At 47.6% G+C, this 18,444-nt stretch overlaps 1 protein-coding gene across 1 annotated transcript in view; it reads left to right on the forward strand.

The window, feature by feature from the left end:
- Positions 1-18,444, forward strand: part of SHANK1 (SH3 and multiple ankyrin repeat domains 1) — a 112,623-nt gene that overhangs the window by 38,692 nt on the left and 55,487 nt on the right. Inside the window, exons 3-11 of the mRNA XM_060281102.1 lie at positions 1,561-1,764; positions 6,679-6,750; positions 7,751-7,859; positions 7,967-8,118; positions 9,643-9,810; positions 10,047-10,163; positions 13,011-13,088; positions 15,073-15,139; positions 17,182-17,467. Of these exons, the coding sequence (XP_060137085.1) occupies positions 1,561-1,764; positions 6,679-6,750; positions 7,751-7,859; positions 7,967-8,118; positions 9,643-9,810; positions 10,047-10,163; positions 13,011-13,088; positions 15,073-15,139; positions 17,182-17,467 (1,253 nt within the window). The remainder of the gene's footprint in view (positions 1-1,560; positions 1,765-6,678; positions 6,751-7,750; positions 7,860-7,966; positions 8,119-9,642; positions 9,811-10,046; positions 10,164-13,010; positions 13,089-15,072; positions 15,140-17,181; positions 17,468-18,444) is intronic.

Below are 18,444 nucleotides of genomic sequence, written 5' to 3' on the forward strand. Positions count from 1 at the left end.
CAAACAGAGAGACTGCCTACAGATAGACTCATTCTCGTAATTCATTTTACGCTGAAATTCTTGGTAGCTCCATGTCTGTATTACTTCTCGGATTTTGCCTGGAATTCTCTGTTGAGGAATCACTCGAAATTAGGCCTGCCCCGGGCAATAGCTGCAGGAGGCCTGTAGAGACTTTGTCCCCTCAGGGAGACTGCAGGCCCCTAGCCTGGATTTCAGCTTTCAATTAACAGTGCTTTTTGTTTTTCATTTTTTTAAAAGTGCAATCTCTGCCCGTTTCATTTGCGGAGATAAGATGGAAACTACGCAGGCTGCATTCTGCACAACGGTGTGGTAAAACATAATTCTAGTGTTCTCCTGGCTGATGAAGGCAAAGGCAGCTGGGATAAACTGAAAAGTGCTGATTTTTAGTAAGAAGTTTTTTTTTAATTTAAAAAAAATTACAGTGAATATCAGCAACCACAGATACGGGATCATCCATACCATACATTATAGCACTTTGACAGTAATGGAAACTGTAATTTGCTAAGGGTGATGACTGCACAGAGCTACAGTTCCCAGCTTTAAATATACAGTGGTGCCTCGCTAGACGAATTTAATTCGTTCCACGGGTCTTTTCTTATAACGAAAAATTCGTCTAGCGAATCCCATAGGAATGCATTGAATTTTTTTGAATTTTTTTTTTGCCCATAGGAACACATTAATTGAATTTCAATGCATTCCTATGGGAAACCGCGATTCGCTAGACGAATTTTTCGTAAAACGAATTCGTCTAGGGAGCAACCTCCGCTCGAAAAATCCTTTCGTTAAGTGGAAATTTCGTTAAGCAGGGCATTCGTTAAGTGAGGCACCACTGTACAGTATGATGTGGATGTGAGACGCATAAGGTCTGGGGTGCCGACAGTTAAATTACCTTTATAGAATAGTTTCTCCCCAACATGACGGTTGTGGGACAGGTGATCAAAGAGCCCCCTCTCTGTGAACTAAATTAGCTGAGCAAAAGGAATATTCTTGTACAATCAAAAAACTATAAATTTATTAAGCTACCTCTTTTTCGATCCTGACTCTTCTGTGCTCATTCCCCACATTATGTAATCTTACCACTTGCACACACACACACACACACACACACACCCGCTCACCATCATAAAATTTATAACCCTGGATGTAGAAGTGTTGCAAAGGGTAGATCAGTATTGAAATACTTTTCTTTTTAAGCCATCGTGATTAGAGTGGTCAAGAGACCCCAGGTCCAAATCCCCACTCAGCCATTAAGCTGGATGACCTCAATGCCCTTGGACAAGTGATCACTAGGTCCATTAACTTAGCCTACCTCACAGGGTTGTAGGGAGGATAAAAGGGGGGGTGGGCAGAATGCTGTAAGCTGCCTTGAGTCCCTGGGAAGAAAGAGGAGAAGATGTGGCTCAATAAACCAGATTTAAAAGGGCCGAAACACTGCTTCAGAGCAAACGCAAAACAAGGTGCCGCTTTGTGCCATTTTGATGCCTTCCTTTTGCTCTCAATTCCACCCCTCCCTCTCCCACTGGCCCAAAACCATTTCAGAAATGCCTACGTTTCAACCCTGATGCGGCCATCTGGGTGGCAAAGCAACAGATCCTCTGCACTCTCAATGAAAGCCTCAAGGACGTGCTGAACTATGGGCTTTTCCAGCCAGCCACCAATGGGCGGGATGCCAAATTCCTGGACGAAGAGCGCCTATTGCGCGAGTACCCACAGAGTTTCGAGAAGGGAGTGCCCTACCTGGAGGTAAGTCTGCTGGTCCTACAGCATACTGTAGTCAGAAGGGACCATTGAGCCTTTGGGAGCCAATATAAAAAAACAAATAGCCCAGGCCGTGTAAAAGTGTTGCAAAGGAGATGTCAGTGCTGTCCCCCCCCCCCCCCGCCCCAATACACACTTTAAAAATGCTTTTATTTATAAAAATATTTTTTTATTGCACCTTTGAGCCCCTCAAGGCAGCTTACAACGACCAGTTGTATAAATAATACAAAGCAGAGTTAAAAAGCAGAGCCAACGAAAGGTGCTAATATCAGTAAGATCAACAGAGGCTCAGACATGATTTGGAAGACTCTTGCTAGGAAGATAATTTCCTCTGGGTGCCCCTTCTCCCACCACAAGACCAGGCAGTATTCATATCATCATTCCCACCCTCTAAAGTTTTTCATCAGTTACGCACCACTGCTGTTGAGAAGCAGTGAGTAATTGCCCAGGTACCCAGGTGAGGAGGAGATCCTATACCTGGAGACAAACATCTGGAACTATTTGGCCCTGGTTACTAGGCCATGCAGTTCCAGGGCGCAGCAAACCCTTATCCACCACCACCCCAGTCATTGAGCAGCAGGCAATAGGGAAAGAGCATTTTCTATAATCGCACAAGGTCCCAACTGTCCTTAAGTCCCAACTGCCTTAAAATATTATATTTATTGGGTGTTAAATTTTCTCTTTGCAATTACACATGAAGCTAAACCATAATTTGCTTTAACCATGGCTTGAGACACAAGAGTTGTCCCGCAGACAAGAAAAGAAGCCACGGGTTTTTTCTCTAGAACTTGGTTTGTTCTTCAGTTGTTCTTCCCCTTGGCTTCTGTAGCTTGTCAAGCGTCTAGAGCATGGCTGCCAAGTCTCCCGTTTTCCCCGGGAAATCCCTGTTTTTCCAGCTGTTCCTAGCTGAAAAAACAGATTTTTTTTGTTTCCCCCCGGTTTATACTGGCGTGGCAGCCATTTTGGAACTGGGCGGAGCATGCTCAGAAGCGACTTTTGATGCTGCTCTGTCCAGTTCCAAAATGGCTGCAGTGTGACTTCTGGCGTGGCGGCCATTTTGGAACTGGGCAAAGCAGCATCAAAAGTCACTTCTGAGCATGCTCCGTCCAGTTCCAAAATGGCGGCAGCGCTATTTCCGGTCTGCTATTACTGGCCCGGTCCCTTATTTCTCAGGCTGGGACTTGGCAGGTATGGTCTAGAGTGGAATGGTCCAACAAACCAAGGTTAAGCAAGGCTGTCCATTTTGAACATAACACCAAACCGTAGTTAGAACAAGCCACCATTTATAAACCAACAACAAACCATTGATTTACATCAATGGTTTGTTGCTAGAAAGATAAACCATGGTTAATCTACTGAGCTGGGTTCAAGCATTCAAACAAACCACACTTTGACTCAACAAATCATAGCTTAGCATTATGTCTGAACCAGGCATGTTGGTAGGCCTGTTGTCAGGCAATAAGACAAAATATGACTATTTTAAATAAAAGGGTGAAACCTTTTACCCATTTTTTTGAAAGTTGGATGTCTTTCCTTCCGACCTCTATCAAATTTGGAGACAGATAACTGTTTTGTTTTAAGATAGTTGGGAGGTAGAGGCAAGGATAGTTAAAATTGGTATGATAGACTCATTGTGGCATATAGTATAATGCTACCATCAGTATGAGATTTCATGACAACAGTACAGGCAATATTTTTCAAGTAACCGCATTCATAACGCTTGCAAATACTCATCAGTCATTAGAAATAATAATGCCGATAATAATAATTAATGATAATAATAATGTTTGGGAAATAAAGAGTAACAAAATTGAATTAAATGTGTCACAACAAAATAATATGTGGGAATGTTAAATGTATGTCCCTAGTTGGAAGGACCCTAGATTTGTAATCTAGATTTGTAGGCTACAGGCAGGACATATACAAATTTTGGAGGGTGGACTGTCACTATACATTACATGCAGAGGGGTCTTGCATTCAATCCTTGAATTCTCCAGTTTAAAAGAGTCAGGTGTTGGTAATATGAACAATCCCTGTCTGAGTACCTGAGGAACCACTGCTGGTCAGAGTAGCCCTTTTCAAGGGGTCCTATGTTTTAGGCAAACTGCAGGCACTGAGACCCACTTTGGGAGTCAAAGGGTAAAAAGCTCCTCTTGCCACACACACACACCAGGTTTGATTCAGATAAAAACCCCAGGCCTACAATCTGCCACTTTTCCCTCTTTAAGCCAGGAACTCTAAAGCAGAAGGTCAAGTAGGAGAGCCTCAGGGACCAGATGGGACCAAAGTCCCGTTAAGGGTTGTGTCTAATATTAGTTACACTCGTAGTAGACCCAGTGAAACTAATTGAAACAATTAACTTAGAATCGTAGAGTTGGAAGGGTCCCTGAGGGTCATCTAGTCCAACCCCTAGCAATGCAGGAATATGCAGCTGTCCCATCCAAGGATCAAACCTGCAACCTTGGTGTTATCAGCATGACGCTTTAGCCAACTAGGCCATCTACTGAGGTCCATTAATTTCAGTGCATCTACCCTGAATAAAACTAAGCTGGACCCAACACATGATGTATATCACAAAATTGTCTGTTTCATGAGTGCATAGCAACACATCAAGGGTACCTAACAATACATCAACTCTAAATAAAAACATGTGGTGAGTAGGATCCAGAAGTTAGTGAAGCTGGAGTCGCCGCCGCCCCGCCCCGCTGAAATCAACGAGACTTTGTAATGACTAATCTATCCCATTGATTTCAATGAAATTGAAGAATGACTTGCTGTCTCTGGGTCTGCCCCAGTATGCATTCAGTATAAAACCTAAGATTAGCAATGATAAAACCATAGGCTTGCATTCTAAATATATAGACTCATATGAGGCAAAGGAAGGTGTGTGGGGAGCAACAGAGAGAGGGAGATGAATCCAGTGAATTAGAGAAGGCTTGAGAAAATAGATATGTCTCGAGGCGCTACTTGAAGAGTGGGAGGGACTGAATCATACAGATATCTGGAGTTGACATTCTTCTTCCAGATCTATAGATGTTAAATCTGTGGTCGCGGGGAGGGCCAGACACACTGGGCAGACCCACCCCGTACATTTCAAGGGCATCCGGCACACATTTAAAGCACGTTACTTGTCCTAATTAATCCTGGGAACTGTAGTTTGTTAAGGGTGCTGGGAACTTGAAGCTATGTGCAGGGGGAACGACAGTTCCCAGGATTCTTTGGGGAAGTTGTGTGTCTCAAAGAGGCATAGGATGTTGCCTTGAATGTATGGTCTTGTCTCTAGCGCACCTGCATGGAAATGCACATGCCTGGACATGAAAGAGTACTGCGTGCTCTGCAGCCATTTCACATATTTCAGCTGATGAAGTTCGCTTTGAAGTGTATACAGTCAGTGTGCAACAGTCAAGTTTTCCTAGCATAGCTTTAATGAAAAGAATCAACACCCTCCTGGTCCTGGCTTTTAAAACAGTTCAGGGCACATTGCGGCAGAGTAAATGGATGCAGCTCACACAGCAAGTGGGAAAGAGCACTGGGCAGGCTGTAGCTCAAGTGACAGAGCATTTGCTTGGCATGTAGAAGGTCCCAGGTTTAGTCCTGATATCTCCAGGGTGGGCTTCTGCCTGAATTCCTGGAGCACGGCTGCCAGTCCATGTACACCAACCAGCCTTCCCCAATCTGGTGCCTTACAGCTTTTTTTTGGACTACAACTTCCATCAGCCCCAGGCTGCAGCTGATGGGACTTGTAGTCCAAAAAAGTTGGCATCAATACTGAGCTAGATAGACCATTGATCTTGTCAGTGTTTGAAAAGGAAAAGGTTCTGACCTCCTTTGCCTGGTCTTCGAACCCTAGTCGGCACAAGGAGTCCTTGAGAAAGAGTACTTTGCAGAATGTTGCTTTTATTCTTAAAATCTTCTTCTCCACCACGACCGACAGCTTTTGTACATATCAACTCAACCAGTTTCAACCACCCAACAAACCCACACCACACACAATCAATGACCACTCTATATATACAGGCATTTGCAGGTGAAGGGGACGCGGGTAGTGCTGTGGTCTAAACCACAGAGCCTAAGGCTTGCCGATTAGAAGGTCGGTGGTTCGAATCCCCGCAACGGGGTGAGCTCCTGTTGCTTGGTCCCTGCTCCTGCCCACCTTGCAGTTCGAAAGCACGTCAAAGTGCAAGTAGATAAATAGGTACCGCTCTGGCGGGAAGGTAAACGGTGTTTCCGTGCGCTGCTCTGGTTTCGCCAGAAGCAGCTTAGTCATGCTGGCCACATGACCCAGAAAAACTGTCTGTGGATAAACGCCGGCTCCCTTGGCCAATAAAGCGAGATGAGCGCTGCAACCCCAGAGTTGTTCGCAACTGGACTTAACTGTCAGGGGTCCTTTACCTTTACCTTTATGCAGGTGAAAGGTTGCATGAGTCATGCAAGCTTTGCCGATTCATTGTAGGCTGCTGACTCATGCTGACTCAGTTCCTTTTGTATTAAAGAAACAGCGGCCAATTTTTAGCTGTGACAGATCTTACTTGATATAACTCAAGCTTCCTGTGTTCTGAGGGGGCAGTGACCCCCGGCGTAAGAACTGGGATGTGAGAAGTATGACAGAGTATCCCTGTTGTAATATATGTGAAATGTTGGAGGGCACTGAGGAAATTATATTTAGTTTTGCCTGCCTGACACATATCCTAGTCTCCATCAATGGTGAACCACACTTGAAGGTCCTTGTATAGAAGTGATTTCTGTGTGGGAAATTCATCTTTGCTTGAAACACCCTGAGAGCTTCTTATGGAAGTGTGAGATTAGAGTTGAGGGACATGCCTCTGGAGAGATGGTTAGGTGTCATGATGTGCCACTCTAATAACAGCCCCCTCTCTCCCCTTTCCTCACTTCTTTCAGTTCCGCTACAAGACCCGAGTTTACAAGCAGACCAACCTGGATGAGAAGCAGCTGGCAAAACTCCACACTAAGGTGAGAGAAGAGAGACCTTTCAACATATCCACACACACACCCCAACTCCCCCAAACCCCCATAGAAATAAAAATATCTGTCTGGAGAGCAGCTGGCTTTAAAAATCCCGTATTTTAGTACAGTTTCAGCCTTACCTTCCAAGTCCCGGACTGCAGAATCCGGGACCGGCAGCCGTGTGACACCGGAAGTTGCGTCGACGTAACTTCCGGTGTCGCTTTGACCTTCTATGGGCACAAAAAAATGGCCGCCGGCGGCTTCAAAAGTAGCTTCTACGCATGACCGGAAGTGCGTCGACGCGACTTCTGGTGGCAGCGGCGGCCATTTTTGGTACCCATAGATGGGCAGGGCGATACCGAAAGTTACGTCGACGCACTTCCGGTCATGCGTAGAAGCTACTTTTGAAGCCGGCAGTGGCCATTATTTGTGCCCATAGAAGGGCAAATCAGGGGGAAAAATGGCCGCCGGCAGGAGAAAAACGGGAGACGAAGTGATACGGGGGACCACCGGGAAAAGGTAAGTAAAAACAGGTTTCCCAGGGAAAACGGGGTACTTAGCAGCTATGGTTTCAGCATTCCAACTCCATTGCCGTGTATGCTCTGCTACGGAAATACTGTGCCGGCCAGACAAATTATGAGAGTATTCTGATTTACTTAAAAGCCACCCCTTCGCTCCTTCAGAGCTAGCACAGAGCTGCAAGCCATTAGTTTCTTAGCAGGCTAGTTAAATAAACAGGCCAGTAACTTCTGTGAGCTTATTTATAAGGTTGCATTTAATAAGCCAGAATGCAAAAGAATGCACACCTGGGACTCTCCATGGAAATGAATAGCGGGGCCCTTGCAGGCAGGAAACATCTGTATCCCTGCTTGAGCCCCTCATGCCCACAAGGCACTCTGGGAGGCCATGAGGCCCAGCTCCACTGTGTTCCTCTTTTCAACCTGCAGTATTCTGTCCCCTCCCTTTCCCGCCCCACAATGGCTGTCACTGGCAACTCTTTCCCCAGACGGGATTGAAGAAGTTCCTGGAGTACGTTCAGCATGGAGCGGCTGAGAAAGTGGCGCGGCTCCTGGACAAAGGGCTGGATCCCAACTACCACGATTCCGACACTGGCGGTAACTATCGAGGGGGGCGCACAAAGCGGGGGAGTCTGGGAGTCTAGGGTGCCCACCACACAACCCGCCCCTCTCCTCACAGTAGTAACCCTGTGGTTTCCCTGCAGAGACGCCTTTGACGTTAGCTGCCCAGCTGGATGGGACCATTGACGTGATCCGGCTGCTATGCCTTGGCGGTGCCCACATAGACTTCCGGGCGAGAGATGGAGCCACAGCACTACACAAAGCTGTGTGCTCCCACCACTACCCAGCCCTGATGGTAATGCCAATTGTTAATTCCTTCTCAGTACTGGGAGATGCGAGAATAAAGATGTGGGAGCGGAAGAAAATGTCAGCGGCAGTATATCTCCTCCACCTTCCCAGCTCCTTATGCTTTTGTTGTTATATATAAACATATATGAGAAGTATAAGAAGATGCTCAAAGCATCTTAGATTCTCATGTCAGGGCCAGATCTCTGCCTGGAGGAACTTACAATATTTTGCTGGGACAGGTTGTTGCTGCAAGAAGCTGCCAAACTAATGCCAGGATTTGCATCGCGTGCAGATCTTCTGGGTTCCCTGTTAAGCATAATCCAATATGGTGGGGTTTCCATGCCAACTGAATTTGCTAGCCAAAGGGTCTGGCTTTCAGATCCACAGTGTGTCTCTGTGCAGGGACTGCCATGTTCAGTAGGCCATCATTTAAAAGACCACAGCTATGGTGCATGTTTTGTGGGGAGAGCCACTGCTTGCACTTTTGGAAGAGTCACGCTTTTGGAGGCTGCATGTTGATCAGCTAAGTTATTTTCTCCTGGGCCGGAACTGAGAGCCTTTCAACGATCTCTGGCTCTTCCTTACTTGCTCCCCTTTGCCACTTGCCCCAGACAGTAATAGTGGAACGGACTCCCTTGGGAGGCTGTGGACTCTCCTTCCTTGGAGATTTTTGAGCAGAGGTTGGATGGCCATCTGCCATGGATGCTTTACAACAACAATATGATTTTATTATAAATACCCTGCCCATCTGGCTGGGTTTCCCCAGCCACTCTTTAGTTGAGATTCCTGGATTGCAGGAGGTTGGATTAGATGACCCTCAGGGTCCTTTCCAGCTCTTAAATTCTGTGTTGTTATTAATCATAATTATAACTCTTAATGTATATATTACTTCATGCCAAAATAGGTTTCTAAGCAGTGTGCAATAATAAAAACCAGTGACACAAACATTGAGGTATAAGCACATGTAATTAAAATGTGCAATAAAACAATCCAGAAATTAACACAGGAGGTTCAAGTCAAGAAGGAGCGTCTCCACCCCCATCGTTCAGCCCGGACACTGAAGTTCAGCTCCGAGGGCCTTCTGGTGGTTCCCTCACTGCAAGAAGTGAAATTACAGGGAATCAGGCACAGGGCTTTCTTGGCAGTGGTGCTCGCCCTGTGGAATGCCCTCCCATTAGATGTCAAAGAAATAAACAACTACTGTATCTGACTTTTAGAAGAAATCTGAAGGCAGCCCTGTTTAGGGAAGTTTTTAATGTTTGATGTTCTATCGTGTTTTTAATATTCTGTTGGGAGCCACCCAGAGTGGCTGGGGAAACCCAACCAGATGGGCGGGGTATAAATAAATTATGGTTGTTGTTGTTGTTGTTGTTATGAGCAAGAGAAAGCCTGTGTAAACAGGTGCGCCTTCAAAAGCCCATACAATAAGCTACTGCAAGCGGAGTAATATGCTTTATTCCCCAAGGGCCATGAAACAAGCCTGGGCTGAACCTGCCTTTGCCATTCATGCCGGCCTGTCTTCCTCCCGCAGGCACTCTTGGACCTGGGAGGCTCACCCAATTACAAGGACCGCCGTGGGCTGACTCCGCTCTACCACACGGCCATGGTTGGAGGTGACCCGCGCTGCTGCGAGCTTCTGCTCCACAACCGAGCACACATTGGCGCCACTGATGAGAATGGCTGGCAAGAGATACACCAGGTAAGGGCCAGCATGTAGTGGCCGAGCTTCCAGGCACTCTTGAGATGCCCTGTCTGGCAGCCCCGGATAGTGTGCTTGAGAGGGCTAGGTTACCCACCTTAACATCCTGTGTGTGTCTCCTGCCAGGGTTGGCTCCAAGCCTAAAGATTGAGGGGGGTGGCTGTGACTTGGCACCTGTCCATCTGACCATCTAGCCCACACCTTCCATTCCTGACCTCTGCTTCCCCACGTACCAGGCCTGCCAGCACGGACACTCACAGCACTTGGAGCACTTGCTGTTCTATGGCGCCGAGCCTGGGGCACAGAATGCGTCCGGAAACACGGCGCTACACATCTGCGCACTCTACAACAAGGTAGGAATGGCGGAAGTAGAAAAAGAAGATATAGCACATATAACACGCCCTGTAGGGATGGGCCTCTCTCTGTGTTTTGGTTTCTTGTTTTTCCAAATCTTTAAATTTGGGTTTCTCCACTTTCCTGCAGCAACTTGCGATTTTTTTAATTAAAAAAAAAATCTTGTGAAAATTGGTCAGCGTTCTTTTGCACGTTTTCCCCAGCAATACACATGTGGGGGGGGGGAATATCTCCTAATATATAATGCATTTTTGTACATCTTGTCTGGTTGGCAAACTGCACCGCAAAATTCGGAGAAGTGCCGATTTCAAAGAACGATTGTGTTTCGGTTCACATACTGGTTTGGTTCTGTGAAGTGCGCATTTGGTAGTTTCTCATTAAAACATGAACGAAATTGATCTCCAACTCCCATATATACAATAGTTTGAGAATGGTCAGGCCGATGCCTTTGCTGTGTTCAATCCAGGTTTGCCTTTCCTATTTGGGATGGAACTTGTGGTAAGTGGGCAGGCAGTGGGGAGGAATTGCTCTGAGTCAGGGGTTGCCATTTTGGGTCATTGGCCATAGCCCAACAAGGACCTGCTGTCCAATTTCAAAGAGACCCTGATAGACTTCCCTTTTGCTGTTGCTGCCAGCATACCTGCCAAGTTCCTCTCTGAAAAATAAGGGACCGGACCGAAAGTAGCATACCGGAAGTAGCGCGGCGGCCATTTTGGAACTGGGCGGAGCAGCATCAAAAGTCGCTTCTGAGCATGCTCCGCCCAGGTCCAAAATGGCCGTCACGCCAGAATAAACCGGGGGAAAACAAAAGAAATCCGTTTTTTTGGCTGGGGACAGCTGGGAAAACGGGGGTTTCCCGGGGAAAATGGGAGACTTGGCAGCTATGGCTGCCAGTGCTGCAGTTAGGTCACTTTATACTGTAGGCCTTATCTCATTTCACTTTTTAATTTGTATGCTGCCTTTCTATATTGCTATACACCAGGCTGTTTGCTAGCTGATAGAAACAACAAAGATTACGCGCCATATAATAATCTGATCCAGTACAAAAATGTCGTTAAAAAACCCACAACTTTAAAATAAACAACTTGTATCAAATAAACTCATATTCAGTAATCCATTAGAATATAATAGTACACAATAAAATTACGTAAAAGCAAATAATGATTAAACAGAAATTCACTCTTAACCATTACAATCAATAATTTATAAGCTACAATCAATAAAAATAGCAAGTCACAGTGCATAAAATAACACAGTACAAATTGAGAAACAAAGACACACAATTTAACAAATTATCCCTGAACTCCTCTTCCCTCTTCCCATTGCTCCTAGGGCTGGAGGGTGGGGCAAGGCAGGGAACAATGACCAGCACAAAGTCTGTCTCCTCTTATGCCCCTCCACCTCCTCTTTAGATGGTAACAGGCGTAGGAAGGGTGGGGTGATAGGGGCGCTCCGCCCTGGGCAGTGCGATCCCTGGGCGCCATCGTGGCTGCCCCCCTGCCCGTGCTGGGCGCCCCGCCCCCACAGGTGGCAGTCCCTGCCCCCAGAACACACTCCCCACCCCTATGGGTGGCGTGCCACGCCCCCAGAACACACGCCACGCCCCCAGAATGCGTGCCAGCCCTGCCCCCGCCTGCTCTCCGCCCCCGGTGCCGGAGCATGAAGCTCCGCCACTGGATGGTAATGTGTATTACTTCATGGACTTCAAAATGTTATAAGACAGCCCTGCTGTGTTTAGTGGCTCTCCTGATCATTCCGCTGAGTTGGGGCTCTTGACATCTGCCCTAAAGTCCTGCCCTGAGTGCACCACCGATTGCTGTTGCTGCCTTTTGCAAGGAAGGGAACAGCAGCAGGGCAGTGAGAAAGACCCAGCAGTCTCAGCAACCCTTGCTCTATCCCTTCAGGTGATAGGTAGTGTGGGCTGAACCCAGAGCAAGGATGGGGGACCTTTTTGAGCCCAAGAACTGGATTATTTTCTGGGCAGCCTTCCAGGAGTTACTTGACTGGTGGGTGAGGTCAGAGGCAAAAGCATGCAGATCAATTGATGTTTACATTACTTTTTTGCACTGTAGTCTTATAATAATCTCATTTAACCCATGTTGGGACTTACCGATGCACACACATTCTTGCCACCTTTGCAGATCTCTTGATCAGGGGTTGTTAACCTGTAAACCGCCATAGGTTGTTGGACTACAGCTCCCATCATCCCTGACCATTGTCTGTGCTGGCTGAGGCTGATGGGAGTTGGAGTCACACGGCACTCGGTGTGCCACAGGTGAACCCTCTCTGCTCTAGCTAGCTCAGGGCTGTCTTAAGCCCATCCAGCGCCCTGGAGCTAAGGTCCCTCCAGCGCCCCCCTCTAGAGCCTCTCCAAGGGAGTGCCAAGCGGACCGCGGCAGCAGCGGGAGGCTACCTCCGAGGACTCCGCACTGCGCCTCCTTCTCGTTTCCCCAGCGCTGGGTTCCACTCAGTCAAGCTTTGCCACCAGCGCGCGCAACGCGAGACCAGCAAGAGCTGCTTGGGCGCTGTGAGCGCACTGGTGGTGAAGCTCGACTGAGCGGATCCCAGCGCTGGGGAAATGAGAAGGAGGCGCAGCGCGGAGTCCTCGGAGAAGGAGAGAGACGCGGCACAGCCTCTCAGCTCGTGGAGCGCAGTCCTGGCCAGATCGCCGGAACCCTGCGCTCACTTGGCGCCCTTCCAGTGCCCGGCGCCGTGGTTCTCCACGCCACTAGCCTCTATGGCTAGGACGGGCCTGAGCTAGCTGCTGGCAACTTGTCCACTGAGAAGAGCATGGATGGAAGATGTGCCTTATTCATTCCTTCTCTTTCTCCTCCCCTATCTCCCAGGAGAGCTGTGCCCGCATCCTGCTATACCGGGGAGCTAACAAAGAGATCAAGAACAACCATGGTCAGACTGCCTTCCAGGTGTGTGTGGTGAATGGGGTTCAAGGGAGAGTGAGAGTGGGGCACATTGACCTAATCGGAACCAAGACATCACAGGACTGAGCCCCTGAATGTCTTGTCTCTGCCCTAGACCATGTCAATATGGGTGTTTGGTGGATTTAGGTGGATCTGTTATACTAAGGAATAATAGTTTCCTGGTTTCGTTTTGTTGGGATTGCCCTGCACTCTTTGCCCTGCACTTTTCACAAGGAAATAGGTACATTTCTTTTGCTGGCTGATTCTGTAGACCTGGAACCAGGCGCTCTCACCGTCCTTGTCGCCAGCACTGGCGCCTCGGTGTCATTAATTCTGCATAGCATAGGAGACACGAGGAAGGATCAGTTTCTCCATCTCCTCCTTGCACTAAATCCCAAAAACCATCAGATGGAGCTCACAGTCCCCCTAGCCCTGGTTCAAAATACTGTAGCAAAAAAGGAGGGTGCTTGGGAGTTCTGAAGGCAAATAAGACCAGTAGCTCTGCCCTGCTTGTAGGAATCATAGAAGTCATCGAAAGCTGCCTTAAACTGAGCTAATGGCCATAAGTCCATCTAGCTGAGTGATTTCTCACTGACTGGCAGCGGCTCTCTAGGATTTCAGGCTGGGGGCCTCTCCCAGCCCTACCAGATGCACTGGAGATGCCAGGGATCGCGCGCCCCCCCCAAAGGGCCTTCTGCATGCCTACTGCTGGGCCACAGCCCCTCCCTTTAGCTGATATACTGCAAACATCTCCTTGGCCTGCAGCAGCTCAGCTAAAGCAGCCAACTCTGGGTCTAGACTGAGTGAGAGAATGTGAGCGTATCTTCGGCATGGGGCCCTGGACAATACAGTGGTATAAACTGAGTAAGTTAAGACCCAGAATTCCTTTGAGCTCTGCATGAGTTAAGGGCCATATTCTGCAGATATGCTGGAGACCTGGACAGGAGATTGGCTGGGAGTCCCCTGTAGGCCACCTTGCACTCCATGGAGGAAAGGCGAGGTGTATATTTAATTAGGAAGGGAAAGAGGCATGGTGAAGAATTGGGCACATTCTCATAGATAGCAGGTGAGGTGTGCTAGCTTGGGTAAGGAGGAGTGGCATGCAGGTAAGTCAAAAGGCTCACACAGGGTCCTCTGTTGCTCCTCTGCCAGGCAACCCAGGAATGATGCAAGAGCTCCAACCCTATACAGTGGTGCCTCGCTTAACGAATGCCCTGCTTAACAAAATTTCCGCTTAACGAAAGGATTTTTCGAGCGGAGGTTGCCTCGCTAGACGAATTCGTTTTATGAAAAATTCGTCTAGCGAATCGCAGTTTCCCATAGGAATGCATTGAAATTCAATTAATGTGTTCCTATGGGCAAAAAAAAAAATCAATGCATTCCTATGGGATTCGCTAGACGAATTTTTCGTTATAAGAAAAGACCCGTGGAACGAATTAAATTCGTCTAGCGAGGCACCACTGTACTAGGGAAAAGATAAATAAATGGCAGTCTATTAACTTTAGTGGACTTATTTACAAGACTGTCCTAACCTGTGTTTGGACTGCATCACCCCAAGCTGCAGACAAGGGTTCATATGAAGGATGATGATGATGATGATGATGATGATGATGATGATGATGATGATGATATACTACTATTGAACCATAGAAAACTCAGGGGAAACCCATGTTCAAACTGCTCTCCCTGACATTTAATTTTTCAGCATCAGGGATTGGGAAGGTGGGTGCATGGAGAAGCAAGCCATAATGTGAAATCTCCACTTTGAAGTGGACACAAGTTTCCCCAGTTTTAGCCCGCAGGGTGGGCTAAGGAATTGCCTTACGTTGGGTAGCTAGTGGATTCCGGCGACAGAGGGCCAAATGGAGGGATCCAATCACTGCAGCCTTGAGTTTCTCAAACAAACCAAAGATCCCTAGTTTTGTACAGTTTTGTCAGTGCTCCTGGAGAAAAATAAACATTGCGCATACACATATTCTCTCCATGTTAGGTTGCGGTCATTACAGGGAATTTTGAGCTGGGAGAGCTGATCAAGAGCCACCGGGACTCAGATGTTGGTGAGTTTGATTTCAGGGTGGATGCTGTTAACATTCCTCCACTACGAACATAAAGGATTTGCAGTGCAATTAGATAACATGCCTACTCACTCACCCGTAAGTCCTCTTGAGTTCAGTTGGGACTTAGTCCCAGGTAATGGTATATAGAATTACAGTTTGGCTACATGGTTATATTTCCTCCCCTACACCCATTCCCCCCTCCACACACACTAGTACCAATGAGCACCTTGAATATTGTAGTTCTCTAATGAGGAAAATAATTTTTAACAGATGCTTCACAACTACAATTCCTAGGGAACTTTGTGGGGATAACATGTCTGGTCATAACACTAAGCCACAGTTTAGCATTATGAAAATGAACTCCAGCCTCTTGCCCTGGGATTGCATGTTCCTCTACCCTCACCTTCAATGCAGCTACAAGGAATAATTTGTGTTCGTTTGCTTTTGTTTTAGATCAACGCAAATTTTGCAGGTAGTCCAAACACTGTAAACTGTGGTTAATCTTAGCTATCACTAGTGGAAACAATGCATCTTCAAACTTTGGTTTATGAAGCTGATTTGGTTTCACTGAGCGTAGTTAAGATTCACCACAGTTTAGTGTTTGGATGACGTACTAAACAACTTCTGATCTAAAACAGAAGTGGAAGCTTCTAATCCCTTTGCAGCCATGGTTCATTCTAACAAGGGTTTAGCATTATGATGCCTGTAGCCCATGAGAGCTGAACTAGTTTAAATTCAGCATTGAGCCTCATTTCACAAATGACACCTTGGTTTTTGCATTTTCTTTATTCATAAAGTAAATAGAAAACCTTGGCAAGACTGTACAATTGATTTATATGTTACTGTCTTCTGCCTTAGCAGTATTCACGAAGGGTACATTCCAAAATGTAAATGAGAGCTTGTAGGGGCCTTAGGCTTGTTTTGTGCCACTTAGTTGACATCACATAGATAGACCAATGCTGAAGAAATCCCAGGTAACTGAACATTTGATGGTGGCACCTAGGAATTCACTTGTTTATCCAGGCTGCTGCATTACTGGAGCTTTTAAAACACAATTTGGGCTCTCTTAAAAATTGTGCTAACTTGCAGGAAATTGGCATGTTTTGCTAGTCCTGATAGAGACAGCCTGACTTTCATAGCTGAGCTCTTTCCCATTGCTGCACTGCTGTTGCTGTCATAATCTTCTCCACGCTACCAGTGTCTTGACCTCTTCCATTTTCCCCTCAGCCATTTCCTGCCTGCTCTTTTCCAGGCCCAGTTTCAGCACCCTTGGGCAGCTGCCAGGACCCCATAATTTTGTGGGGGGGGGGTATCCACCTTTACTAATCCCTGCTCATCATCTCAAATTTCCCACAATGCTCCAGAGTGTCCAGTATAGTACCATTACAGGAAGACATTGTGGGAAGTTGAGGGCTGCCATTTTGATTTTCCATAGCAGTCCATAGCAAGGCTACGCAGGGCACTGTGGGGCGCTGCGGGAAATGTAAAACGGCAGCTCAGAGCCATGGTTATCAGGTAGGCTCACAGCGTTGGGACCGCCAGCATTACAGAAGGTCTTCTGGGGGCACTTTTGGGGGAAAGGTCCCCATTCAACCCTAGAGCCAACAAGTCACCCCATTTCACCCATTCAGACTTTGCCAGTCAGTGGGGAGGGACAAAGATCTGTGCAGGACACCAAAACCGTCTCCCTCACTGCTGGAAACCTTTCTCAGCTGCCCCTCAGGATTCTGAGTTTCCAACAGGTGTTTCACACACGTTTTCAAGCACATCCACGCGATCATACGACCTAGAACCCTGTTGTTGTTTTTTATCAAAAACGAAAGGTGAGAGTCCCGAGAAGCTAAACGGCATGCCCAGCAACACCACCTGAACATTTAACTGTACTAGCCTCCCACAAGAAATTGCAGCGGAACACACAGCTCTGCACCAGCTGTACTCACAACCCGTTAAGGCTTTTGGTTGCAGGGTACAAATCCCCATGATGCTCTCCTCCCCAGCTTTCCTGTTTCAAGTCTGTCCTCTGACATGGCCGTCCCTTTCAGTCCCTTTCCAGGAGACCCCGCAATACGTCAGCCGGCGCCGGGACGGCTCCCAGAGCCTGGTGGTGCCGCACACCTTGCTGCGAGCCAACAGCGACACCAGCATGAACCTCCCGGACTGGATGCTTTATGCCCCGCCGTCCACCCCGTCTGCCACTGTGGCTGTGCAGAGCCAGAAGATCACCACGGGAACCCTGCGCAGCTCCAGCAGTCCCCGTGGCGCTCGCAGCCGCTCTCCGTCACGTGGGCGCCACACAGACGAGGCTAAGAAGCAGCGCGGTCGGCCCAGGTAGGCTTGGGGCTTCATATGTGAGGCTCCAGGCTTCAGTGATCTGAGATGAGCTGATAGAGAGAGGTGTGATTTGTGATTTGATGAAGATTACAGTGGATTTCTTTTGTAATTTCAAGAGGATTTGTTTCACTGGTTCTAGTGTGTGTGCTTGTCCATGCACACAAACACTCACCCTCTCTCTCCCCTGATTCCTTTGGCACCTTTTCTTTCACCCAACTATTCTGCATTCTTCACTCACCTAAAATGCTCCCCTTTCCCCCTGTCTTCTTGGCTGCTTCACTTTCTCTTGAGATGCTCAGGTGCCAATCTCGGTCTTGGAAAAGCACATAGAGCTGAGAAGAGGAAATGAGAAAGTTCATCACTCCCTTCAGCTTCAGCTCTATGTACTTTTCAAGGGAGAAAACACTTGGTGCCTCATAATGAATGGTGTAGCGGGCATCCAGGGGCTTTGTCGTGCCAGGAAGACCTCCAGAATGCTGCATTGGTACTCTAGAGTAAGGGGAGGGAGCTCAATACCTGGTTCCCCTTTGAAAGGGGCTGGGATCCAGTGATGCAGCAGGATAATTTTAGACCCTGGACTTAATGGTCTTACTGGGGGCTCTTTATATGACAATGTGTATTTCAAAATGCGGCAAGCCAGCCTGCTGCTTGTTGGGGGAACCGGGGTGCTTCCTGCACATTCTGCTGTATGGGCACTGGACATCAGTCCCCAAGTCCTTCCCTGATGGCACAGCTGCCAGGATTGGACAGGTATCACCCGAGCAAGTTGGAGTTAGCTGTTTATTAGCAAAGCAAGATCAGCACAGGAGTGTCAGACCTAATGAGCACAGCAACTCAAGCCTTCTCCTATGAAGCAGTTGCTGAGACTAAAGTTTCCCGTCTCCCCACAGCCGGCTATGTCTCCACCTCTCCAGGGCATTTCCCAATCAATCAGAGACTGCACCTGCAGGCCTGTCTTTGCTTCTCCCTCTTCA

Source organism: Zootoca vivipara, chromosome 13 (genome assembly GCF_963506605.1).
Source record: "Zootoca vivipara chromosome 13, rZooViv1.1, whole genome shotgun sequence".
Classification (NCBI taxonomy): Eukaryota; Metazoa; Chordata; class Lepidosauria; order Squamata; family Lacertidae; genus Zootoca; species Zootoca vivipara.